Source organism: Sciurus carolinensis, chromosome 8 (genome assembly GCF_902686445.1).
Source record: "Sciurus carolinensis chromosome 8, mSciCar1.2, whole genome shotgun sequence".
NCBI classification, from domain to species: domain Eukaryota; kingdom Metazoa; phylum Chordata; class Mammalia; order Rodentia; family Sciuridae; genus Sciurus; species Sciurus carolinensis.
This window is the reverse complement of record NC_062220.1, coordinates 133,254,111-133,265,851: the sequence shown is the minus strand read 5'-3', so window position 1 is coordinate 133,265,851 and position 11,741 is coordinate 133,254,111. Positions and strand designations below refer to the sequence as shown.

The 11,741-nt window shown below is 51.9% G+C and overlaps 1 protein-coding gene across 10 annotated transcripts in view; it reads right to left on the bottom strand.

The window, feature by feature from the left end:
• Window positions 1–559: 559 nt before the first annotated feature.
• Cit (citron rho-interacting serine/threonine kinase) overlaps window positions 560–11,741 on the bottom strand; it is a 156,201-nt gene continuing 145,019 nt past the window's right edge. For 8 of the 10 annotated variants that reach the window (XM_047560000.1, XM_047560003.1, XM_047560002.1 and 5 more), the window contains 7 exons: window positions 11,503–11,611; window positions 11,295–11,423; window positions 10,517–10,597; window positions 8,748–8,826; window positions 8,440–8,619; window positions 3,911–4,214; window positions 560–2,962 (listed from right to left, as the gene is read on the bottom strand). In XM_047560000.1, the coding sequence (XP_047415956.1) occupies window positions 2,939–2,962; window positions 3,911–4,214; window positions 8,440–8,619; window positions 8,748–8,826; window positions 10,517–10,597; window positions 11,295–11,423; window positions 11,503–11,611 (906 nt within the window). In that variant the 3' untranslated portion in view covers window positions 560–2,938. The remainder of the gene's footprint in view (window positions 2,963–3,910; window positions 4,215–8,439; window positions 8,620–8,747; window positions 8,827–10,516; window positions 10,598–11,294; window positions 11,424–11,502; window positions 11,612–11,741) is intronic. The other 2 variants (XM_047560001.1, XM_047560007.1) reach the window with 1 other exon arrangement.

The following is an 11,741-nucleotide window of genomic DNA, read 5'->3' as shown; positions in this document are numbered from 1 at the left end:
CATGAAAAGAAATATATACCACCATTAGCCAAAAGCAATGTTTGTCTAGAGCCAGCCAGTTTATATAACTAAGTAGCACCTTGCAGACTGTAAAAACAGGTCTAGTTAAAAACAGAAGTATTTACATTTTTAGTTACCTTGATCTGAACTTCCTTCAAAGAAATGTACATTATTAAACTCCGGTTGACCTCATCATAATGAATGAGAGAAATCTCAAGTTGACCTGCTTTCCTGGTTGGCTGCATTACCGGTAATCCATTGTCGAGTAATCCTTTAAAAATGGCCTATTAGATTGCTTAAGGAGCTTTCCAGTCCTATAAAGCGATCTTAATAACCAGCTCCTGGTTCACTAGAAGTACTGCCCAAACTTCAGCCATGGTGTGCTCTGGATTCCAGGACAGCAGCATGCGCTCGTCACCACATGCCCCCCACCACCCAGAAACCTCCCACAGAGCCAGGAAGGTCCCAGGCCTGGACAATAAGCCAGTGCAGACACTGGCAATGGATTTTTATGGTCTCCGTCAAGAAAAGATGAGGTCATTGCACCAAAGCAAACATTTTTAGATCATTGCTTTATTTCACTATTGTTCAACAACAGAGTTCATTCCTCTCAAGGTGGATCTTGAATTGTTCCTTGTGTTCTCGTCCTTATTCTGAATAAAAAAGGTAATGAAGAAAAAGCCTGTACTTTTGGAGACCTAGAATCTTATTTATACTAATAAGCTTTTGACTGCAATTTCATGTCACGATATTTCCTGCTGGCGTCTTGGTGGTCACACGGAGCGCCCCACCCTCTGATGAAGATGGCTGTCCATAACTACCACCGTTGAAACCAAAAGTAAGTGTTGAAAAATGCACCTTTTACAATAAAAAAGTAGAAACCAATTCAATTTCCTTTTTTTTTTTTTTTTACGAATATAAAGTTTCTTGTAAATATGTACAGTCTTTTGAGCTAGTTCTATATAGCAGGAAGCATTTCACAAATGAGACACACAATATACATTTTCAGGGCTCGAGATGCCCTTTTGTCATGGAGAGCCTAAATGAAATGCCAAGACTGAAAGACCAATTATCAGTGACCTTTCCAAATACTTGTGGACCAAGAGACAAAAACTTCAGCAAACATTCAGTCAGATCTGCCCTGGGGGAGGGGGAAGAGAATATGACCCCAAAGACTCCAAGCAACACATAAAACGTAGCAGCAGGACACTTGCCAATGGGCTACAACATGGAGGTTCATGGGTGGTTCAAACGAGAAAGCACTTAGGTTAAGAGACGAGCAGGAAGGAGCCGGAATCTGGGCCAGGTTGCAATCTGGAAAGTGACTTGAACTGTGGACACATCGGTTGGAAACACAGTCACGTTCACCTGCTGCGGTGGAGGGAGGTCTACCTTCAGCCCACCTAGGATGCGCCTTGGTTTGAGGCGTGCCTAAGAGTCATGGAGAATCCAAAGCAGGAGAGGCCTTGTGGGAGATGAAAGGCAGAAGTAAGGCCGCTAGTTAGCTTGCCAACTGCAAAGCCTCTAGGTTGGGTCTATGCCAGGTGCCAGGAACTCGGCACTGAAGAGGGCAGAGCATCGGGTGAGCCGCGCTGCACCTAAGGAGGACTTGCCAGCCCAGCGAGGCTGCAAGAGTTGAGCTGCGGCCTCTCCGACATCCTGGCCTCAGGTCTCGCCCTAGGGAAAGGCTCGTTTGAGAAGTCACAGCTTCGCGGGGTAGAACGTGCTGGATTTGGTGTGAACACAGTCACCCGCGAGGAAGTCGGCAGGGGAGTGTGGAGGTCAGAGGGGAACCGAGCGAGGGGTGGTTTGCTGAAATCCTTCTCTGGTCGTAAGGCTTGAGCGTTTTGTTTGTTCAGTGCTACAGACTGCAGCTCGTGGTGGCCAGCTGTTGGCAAGTCGTCAGAGGGTCTCGATTCGGTGGGAGCGATGGGATGGCATCAACACATTGGCAGAGCAACCCGAGGGTCAGCCAGGTCAGAGGGCAGCACATGCAGTGAACCGCCATGCAGAGCTCCGGACGGGTCTCCTCCCCCTCCCAGAGTGGGGAGCAACCCGCCATCAAGGACAGTCCCCTCCCCAACCCAAGACCCATTAATGCTGGGCTCAGAGCACGTCTATCGCATGCTTTCCTGGCCAAAGCTACATGGAAAGCGGGGACAGCAGGCTGGGTGGATGACACTGGGGGCGAGGAAGGAGAGTTCGGTGAGGTCCCTTGGCCCCAGGTCACTGCCTCCAAGCTGAGGCCCAAGGACCTCCGTACATTCTCAGCTGGTGGAGGGGAAGTCGTCAAGGCCATAAAAGGCAATGAGAACAGTAAACATTCGGCTACGATGTCACCTGCGTAAAACAGGGCCACCTATGAAAATGGACTGGAACAGGAATGACGCGACACTGGGAGGTTAGCGGACGACAGGGACTCTTCCACACTGCGTCTCAGTGGCAGAGACCTGATGGGGAGAGCTAGCTGAAAAGGACTACAACAGGAAATACGGGGCTATTCAAATCTATTAAGAATTCTGTCGTCTTAAAAAAAAGAAGAAGAAAAGAAGAAACAAAGGAAAAAACAAAAACAAAAGAAAAAACAACCAACCCTAGGATCTTAAAGTAGCTAACTAGGATTCTAACCGCACAGTTAGTGTTCCGGTTGGTTTCCTTGGATGAACTGGTACAGGCTAGAGCTAGGTACAAAAGTTCATGAATGCTCGAAAGAGTAACAAAGTGCAAAGAGGGCGGCTGCAGGAGGTGCCGCGAGGCTGAGGGCCTCGGCCACCTGCACCTCCGGAGACGGGGTGTCCGTGCCGAGGCGGGGCTGCGCCCAGGCTGTGCCATGGGCGACCGAGCAGATGGGCACTGGGGTCCCCTGCAGTGGAGTCCCACGGTGTGTTTGGTGTTTTCCTGCAGACGGAGATGAGGAGTTGCTTTTTCTGGCTGACATTTATACTGAGGACTGGTCCCAGACCTACGAGCAAAATGAAAACGAGAGGGGGTGAGCCATCCAAAGCCAGGAACTGCTGGGCTCGATGCACAGTCCCAACAGGGCTCTGGAGCCCCAGGTCTGTCCCTCTGGTGGCCAGCAACGGGGACAGTGCAGGGCAGCACCATGTGCAGAGCCAGCCCTCAGACTGTGAGGGAGTGAAAGTCACCCAGACACTTAGCTGTGAATTTCTACCGTGGTAGAGTGAGAAGGAATCAGAAAAATACAACTGGATGGTTTTGCCTCCTCCTTTGCAAAAGTGCCAACAGTGAACTGCAGGTGGCATTCGAAGGAGAACATCATGCAGAAACAGGGACAGAAAGGTGGCTCTGCCGTGCAGAGCAGGCCCCTAGCACAAGCTGGCCTGCCGAAGAGGCACCAGCACAGGCCTGCCCACTCGCGGGAACCCGTCTCCAACACACAGGGAATACATGCACACGATTTAAAATGTCTAAACGTTCAGAGTTCTAGACGGCAAACCCAGCTGACTGTCTATGTAGCCTTCCAGGAAAAAAAATCCTATACATACATGTGTGCATTTCTGTTTGAAAAAAGCAAGGCACAGAACATTCTGTGCAGCACACTACCATTTGTGTTAAGTGGGGACACACACACACCCCTCGAGGCTGCGCAGCCGCTGACACTCGCCTCTGGGGAGGGGACAGTCCCGCCTTGCAGCTATTCCCGCGTGGGGTACGCACTACACAGACACACATCCACCCTCCCGGTTATCACACACGCCTGTCTGTCTGCCTGGGAAGAACCTTCTTCCAAAAAAGCACATTTTCTTCGCAAACTCATAAATATCTCACAAAGCCTGATTGACAGTAATGGGGTCTCTTTTTACCCCAGTGGCCCCCAAGGAGCCTCAGCATCTCAAGTCACTCTTCTGGCCTCTGTGACAGACATGCAGGCCTCAGGATGTCGCCTCACCTTGTTAACCTGGGACAGTGGGGTCCTCACGGCTCCCACAGGCAGCCGGCCCCTGCTGCTGTCCTCGAACAGCCTCCCAGGGGACCGCTCCCTCCGCGTGCTGAGCATGCGACCCGGGGACTTCTCACGCTCCAGGGGGCGGCCGGGAGACTTGTCCCTGCGCAGCTCTGTCCGCCCCTCGCGGTAGCGGTGGGGTGTGCTTGGCTCTCGGGGGTGGCTGGGGCCTTCGGGTGGCGCTGGGCTGGAGGCCACGCGCTTGGTGATGTGCTCGTTGTACGTCGGTGGGCCTCGCTTGTTGGGGCTGCTGGCGACAAGAGAAGGGGGTGGGGAGCTGGGGAGCCACGGCCCCCAGCTCGGCATCTCTACCACTGTTTAGAAAGACTCGACCTGGAGCCCAGACCGCCTGCTTGCTGTCTGGGCAGGGGGGACTGGAAGGACAGCGGCAATGACAACAACAAAACGATGAAACCAAGCTTCCTGGCCACGGCTCAGGCTTCCATTTGCTGCATGTCTACTGTGTGCCAGGCCCCGAAGCCAAGCTCTCCTATGTGTTCCCTGTTACCTTGTTAAACCATCACAGCAGCCCTGGGAGCCGGAAGCAGGCATGACCCTCACTGTACAGGCAAGAAATGGAGGCAGAGGGCAGTGAGGGGCCCTGCCTGCAGCTGGGACTCCAGACGAGGCCAGTGTGACATCACCACCCCACACTGCACCCTACTGACCTAGTGTTTTCCAGAGCAGAAGGGAAAGAAGAAAGTCCTGCTTTAGGGTCAGGCCTGCTACAACCCAGAAGTCAGGGACCCACGAGCTCCTCAGTGCAAAGGAACAGTCTTCAGAAATGCTGTGCTCATCGCTGTCAGCTGCCATGCCTGTCCCACACCTGAGCCGTGTTGGGTCACCCCTCCCCATAGGTGGCTTTCCAGGAGTCTCAGTGGCACCTGATCAGATGTGGACAATTCTGTGTCACAGCAATAAGATCACAAGGTGCAGTGGGAAGTCTGACATAATCGGGAAACTGAGCAGGGCAGCCACAATCCAGCTAGCTCAGAGAACGTCCTGGCCCGGGGCTGGTGGCTGACCGCAGGACACTGGGGCCTTCATGGGGGCTGGGCTCAGATCTAGGGCCTCGTGCACGCCAGGCAAGGGCTCTACCACTGAGCTGCACCGCTGGCTCCACTGGGGCCTCCCTGAACAATCCATCCAGTCCCGCCTGGATGTTTCACATGAAGCTTTCAGCACATCCCTGGCCCTAAGAGCCCTGGAGCAGCCAGATCCACATGCACAGACCACCTCACAAGCAGTCAGTTCACTGTGAACACTTCACATCCCACCTGCTTCCCAGGAGTTCTAACTTGGGGGACTCAGATGATGCTCAGAAGGCCCACACCCCTTTGTGCCATCTGTGAAGCAGTGAAATTCAGATTTCTCCATCTTGAAATCAAGGTTCATGTGCACCGCTAGTCATATACTTCTGAGATACAAAGACAAACAAAAAATATTCTCCAAGAGGAGAACTACATTAAGCCGGTTTGTAATGGAAGAGGAATTATAACACGTGTCCACAGAGACCCGTCATAAAGCAACTCGAGGGTGCTCAGTGCCCAGGGAAAGCAGGCTGGCTCAGGGAGGCCATTCCAGACGTCGGCTTAGATGAATGGGAGGGAAGAAACACTCATCACTGGACGCCAAGCGGGCAGTCTTCCATCTACATAGCCATTAATGACCAATGATCTTTCACATCCATTTTATGTTTTTTGCAAAGAGTTATGTTCCCTGCTCTGCTAAACAGACCAGGAAAATGAGGCCTGCAGTGAATCACAGCCGCCAAGCCGGCCTTGTACATCCCGACCTGCCCAGAGCAGTCGGCGGCAGCAGGACTGTTTGGTAAGGCGAGAACAGTCAGGGACTGACGGCTGGTCTCCAGACATGCCTGGAGGCTGGCCCAGGGCTCCATACACATTATTTTCTGCCCCTTGTTCACAGCAACTACAACCACTTTCAACCACAGAATAAGCAACTCCTTTCGGGAAAACCGCAGAGTCTTGAAAGCAAGGTGCTGGCCATCTCGGAGGCAATGGGGGAAATCTAATTGCAATATTTTCACTTGTTCCTGGCATGACTTGGAAAGTACTTAAGGAGGATCTAGATATTTCAGAATAGGACCATGGATCACTGAGTGGTCACTCTGGAGGTAGGATCAAGCCAGAGGGGTCAGGAAGCACCTCGTTTTTATCATCGCTTCCGGTTGTTTGGCAAGTTCCTGGGCTAAAACTACGCTGGTGAAGGGCAGGAATGTGGCTCAGTGGTGGAGGCCCCGGGGTGGATCCCCAGCACTTACTCCAGACAGACAAAGCCACACTGACCAAACACGTATGAGGGGCTGGGGTCCTGACTCAGTGGCAGAGCGCTTGCCTAGCTCGTGTGAGGCACTGGGTTCCATCCTCAGCACCACATAGAAATAAATCAATTAAATAAAGGTATTGAGTCCATCTACAACTAAAAATATTTCAAAAGAAAAGAAAGAGTATGAAGAGTTTAGCAAGAAAACAACGAGGTCTCAGTAAGAACCGCAGGCAGTGTGACCTTTGGACTTGCCCTATCCCCGTGCCCCCTCTCTCCACATGGTACAGCTGACACCCAGTCTTGAAGCCACACGCTGAAACTGTGAAACTCGGGTCCAGCAGTTAGTGAGGAAGCAGATCAAGTTACAGCTCCCCCAAAGCCCCATCCTCAGAAAACTGTCCCTACCTGACCCGTCTGGCCACTCCCTGGAAAAGACACAATCCCAGGGCTTATCTTTATTTGACTGGCCTCAGCGGACCCAGGAAGAAAAGCCCTGTGCCAGCTGGCCATGGTGGTGACACCTGTTTCAAAAGAAGAAGTCAAAAGGGCTGCGTGCAGCTGGGATAGAGCTGCTGCCCGAGTTCCATCCCCAGCACCGGAAGAAAAAGGAAAAGAAGAACAAAAAAAGAAAAGCCCAGCAGTTCTCAAACAAGGCAGGTGCCCAGGACAACCATACCAGCTGGAGGAAACGAGGTTTCTTTTGGGGTGATAAAAATATTTTAAATATTTAGAATATAGTGAGGGCTGTGCACATCTGTGAGTGGATTTCAAACCACTGGACTACACACTTCAAAAGGCTGATCTTGATATGTGAAGTCTCAAAAAAGAATGTGCTATGGAAGCCAGGCACGGTGGCCCATGCCTGCATTTCCCAGTGACTTTGGGGCTGAGGCAGGAGGATCTTAAGTTTGAGGCCAGCCTCAGCAATTTAGCAAGACCATATCTCAACATGAAAAGGGCTGGGCTGTAGCTCAGTGATAAAGCACCCCCAGGTTCAATCCCTGGTACCAAAAACTAAAAAGGAAAGAATAAGAAAGAAGGGGGGGAAAAGAATGTGCTGTGGTTTGGCTGTGGTTTATGAGTGTCCCCAAGGGTTCATGTGTGGAAATTTCATCCCTGTTGGGAGGTATTAAGAGGGTAGAAACATAATTCAACTACAGTATACAGAGGTGGAGCCTCTGGGAGGGCCCTCAAACTTGGACCAGAACTGCAAGCCGCTTTTCTGTATAAGCCAACCAGTACTGGGTGCTTCATCACAACAACAGAAAACAGACTGATACACAGTGTTATTTAAAACAGAGAACCGTACACACGTATGCTTGGATACACACAAGATATTTCTAAGTGGGAACTTAGAACATTGGTTCCTTCCTGGGTGGGGACCGAGGTGGTGGGGGCTGGGGAGAGTAGAGAGGCATGGCAGAGCCAGGAGATCTCTGTGCTTTCTCAATCCTTTGAATTCTATACCCTGGATTGGATCAACAATTCAAAAATTAGTGTAAAAAAATTTAAATGAAATCTTAGACGAATACTAGTCTGATCATGTTTGGAAGCTCTTGCATTCTGTGGAGGCTGCCGTGGAGGCTGGAAACCCCGGGCCCGCTCTCATGGCCTCACACCTCTGGCCTCCACCTCTATGGCACACCTTCCCTCCTGCCAGTGCCCTCTCACTGCCTCCCTGTCTACCACCCGCAGCCTCGCTCCTTCCAGGAAATTCTCACTGGCCCCCAAGTCCAGGCTGCAGGGTCCTCCTGAGCTCCCTAGTGCTTAAACCACCCCATCAGAGCCTGGGCCTATTCTGTGAGCCCCTGACCGCTCCCACCTCTCTCCCTCCAGGCTTTGAGCCCTTCAGAGGGGCCACACCTGGCTGATTCCCCACGGCCCCTCCTCCACACGGCCAGCACCCAGCACTGCAGAGCATCTGTGGGCCTACCACCCAGCGGAGTGTGGTGCAGACCCGCAGCGGAGGAAGCTGGGTTGGTTCTTTCACTTTGTCAAGCAGTCCTTTCACGAGTCTCCTGATGCTTATAAAGGCCTGGGTATTTCCAGGCCACAGACCTCTAAGAGATGAGTGGTTAGTGCTTGAGGACAGAGCAGATTTAGCAAGATTCCACCAGTTTAGCAAGATTTCCTTCTGCTTCTGAGAGCAGCAGTTAGCCCCAGTAAGGAGGAGGGGGGCCCGTTACCTGCGGGAGGTGGAGGGGACCCGGTGGTGGTCGGTGCCGGACTCCTTCACGAGGTTTCCTTTGCAGCATATGACCCTCAATTTATCCTGATATGAGGAGGCCAGGTAGATTGCTCCGGAGGAAATCGCAGGGCCCAGGTAGCGTGGGTTCGGGATTTCCAGATAGGCTCGGGCGGGGGTCCTGCGGAGTTCCAGATGAGAGTTGACAGTCACCGCAGGGTGCTCTATTGCTGGAGGGTAGGAAGAAACAGCCGCCCCACCCCGACACCCTGCCCCTGCAGGGTTCTCGAAGCACGGAGCAAGGCTTACCCCAGCGAGGAGCGTGCCTGGATCTCAATGACTTCGAGTGAGTTGAAGTGGGTCACAAACAGATAGGGTTCTCTGTAGGCTGCATGGCCGCCGTGGAGGACGAGCAAGGCAAAGGGTTCAAAGAGGGGAAAATCAGAGCCCAGCCGGCTGTAAGGCCCCCTCCCATCTAGCATTCCCGCAGGGGAGTCTGGCCTCCCACGCTTCCGCAGCCATCGCGACCCCGCGCCCCGTGTTGGTTGTTACAGCAGAACATGAGAAACAAAGTGCACGTTCTGGGGTGTCTGTTAAATCCGTCCTGGTGAGCCTGGAATCCTGTACAGCCACAAACACCCCAGGGAGCTTTCCCTGTACGATAAGGAAGAATCCCTAAGGTACGCTGCTCAGTGCGTAAAGCCAAGTTTAGCAAAATGTGTAAAATGTGCTATCTTACTGATTTAAAAAAATGGTAGGGGTCTGGAGGTGTAGTTCAGTGGCTGAGTGCTTGGCTGGCATGCATAAGGCCCTGAGTTTTTAATCCCTAGCACCACACACACAAAAATAAAATTTTATAAAGGTGGGGATAAGAATCTATATTATTATGAGGTTATTTGCAAAAGGCACTGAAAATATAAGAAATCCATTTTTTTCCTTCAGTAGAGTAGAGAGAATGCAGGAAATGGGAAGAGACTTTCCATTGTATACCTATTTAAATTAACTGTACACATGGTCAAAAATTTAAATAGGAAAAGACTGCACTTGGCTGATTAGGTACTTCTGGTGTTGACAGTCTCCCCCATATTAAGTCGTCTGTAGTATCACTGACACTGGAGAGGGCATGACAGGCACTGCTGATGGCCACTGTCATCCCTGCTGGCAAACCAGGCTGGTGTCGGACTCCTGTCAGACCTCGCAGCTCCCCATGCAGTTTCCTTGCCTTGAATGTGCACTGGCCCTGGGGCCCCTTTAACCAGAACACAGAGGAGGTGGAGACGAGGCCCCCCTGGAGAGGAACCCAGGCCTCCAGCCGCCAGCCCCACTGAGCTCCCCACGTGTGTGTGCGACTGTTTCCAGCTTTCTAGCTGCCCCAGCGCCCCTGCTGAGAACACACGGAGCTCAAGTGCCAGCCAGACCAGACTCAGGAGCACCGACAAGGTGCTGCTTTCAGTCACCGCGTTCGGGAATGGCTTGTTATGCAGCAATAGATAGACAAAGTGGCCTCACAGGGGATTTTAGCCAAATGGTATTCCAGAAAATTCACACCAGATGTGCGTGGACATAAGTGCACGTATGTGGGTGTTTACTCTTTGACTCAGAAGCTCTACTTCTGGGGACCCATGATCAAGGGACACTATTTGATAAGTGTACAAATATTTGTTCAAGGACGTTCATCACAGTGCTGTTTATGCTTACATACAGTATGGGCATGGCTTAACCACTCTGCCTAATTAGAACTGGTTATACTGGCAGGTGTTTGGCTATACCATGCGACACTAGAGTGCTTGGAAATGACTTAAATAAATCCACAGGAATGGTCTTCTTTCTATCATGAGAGCCTAACAAATATTTTGCCAGGCTGGCCTGTGGCCTGGTGGAGCTGGCTTAGGCAATTTCAGTAAGCCTCAGAATCTTCCTCCATGCACACCCATTAGGTGACTAGTATTCATGGCACTCAATGTCTAACGACATCCATGAACACAGTCCTTAAGGCGAAAAGAATTCCACCTGCAATTCTTTCCCAGAACACCAACTGCTGGCAATAGAGAAGCCCCCCCAAACCACGCACCACGCACCAAAGGCCAATGGTAAGCGGCTCCACTTGAGATCGTCTGTGCGGCTACGTCTTCCGTAAGAATCCACGAACACCCCAAATTCTGTCAAGAGCATGGGGCATCAGCATCAGAGGTATGGGGGATGTTAGTGACAAGAACCACGACACAGGAATGAGGAACAGAGCCCAGGGACCAGTGGCCAGACTCAGCTGAACTGAGAGAACCTGAAGACCCCTGCTGGGCCAGCTCCTGTTTTATTAAAAATGAGTTTAAAATGAGGATACATTTTCATTAAAATGTCTTTAATTTGGGCTGGGGATATAGCTCAGCTGGTAAAGTGCTTGCCTTGCATGCACAAGGTCTTGGGTTCAATCCCAGCACCACTTTAAAAATATCTTTAATTTATTCAGTTTTATTAAAGAAAGAGGGATCAAGCGAAAGAGAGGAAGGGGTAGGAAAAGAAAGGCTGGAGGGAAAGTGGAAGAGAGACAGGGAGGGAGTGCAGAGATCAAGGAGGAAGTGGGGGAGAGACCCGAAGGGAGTCAGGGCCTTTTAAATGGTTTTTAAAAAAATATTGAGGTGGGGGGCACAGGAGAAGAGAAAGGAAAGGGAAAGAAAGAGCGAGGGACTGAGAAGAAGGGGCAGCCTGCTCCGCAGAGGATGTGAGGGGTGTGCCCTGGGGGAGTGAGGCCCCAGAGGCCCCGAGCTGCTGGACCAACGTTGCCCACTCTCAGCAGGACCTGCTGCCCCAACCCGGCTGACCCGCGCCCACACCCACAGGAGCAGCGGACAGACGCACCGTGGAAGCACAGCAGGTACTCCTCTCGCTGCCCTGCCCCGTTCACCTGCACGATGGAGACAGGGAAGCTGTTGGAAGAGGAAGCGAACACAGCGGGGGCCAGGGAGTGGTCATTCTTGTCCAGGAATTCTGTAAAGGCAGATGGGAAGAGGGCTTCAGGAGGGCCCCCGACTCTCACCAGGGGGCGCGTTGGGGGACGCGGCCCTACCCTCAAGCGTGTACTGCTTCATGTCGATTTCGTAGAATTTGTTGGTTCCAATGAGGATGCTGTAATTGGTGAAGTGGATGCAGCTGCAGGGCTCCGAGGTCTCTATCTCCTGAGGCAGAGGGCAGACAAGGGCAGGAGATCAGGACAGCCCGACCCACTGCGGTTGCTTCTGCCTCCAGCACTAACCAAGCCCTGCTGACAGACAGTCACCGCCAGAACCTTCCATGCCTTTCAGGACG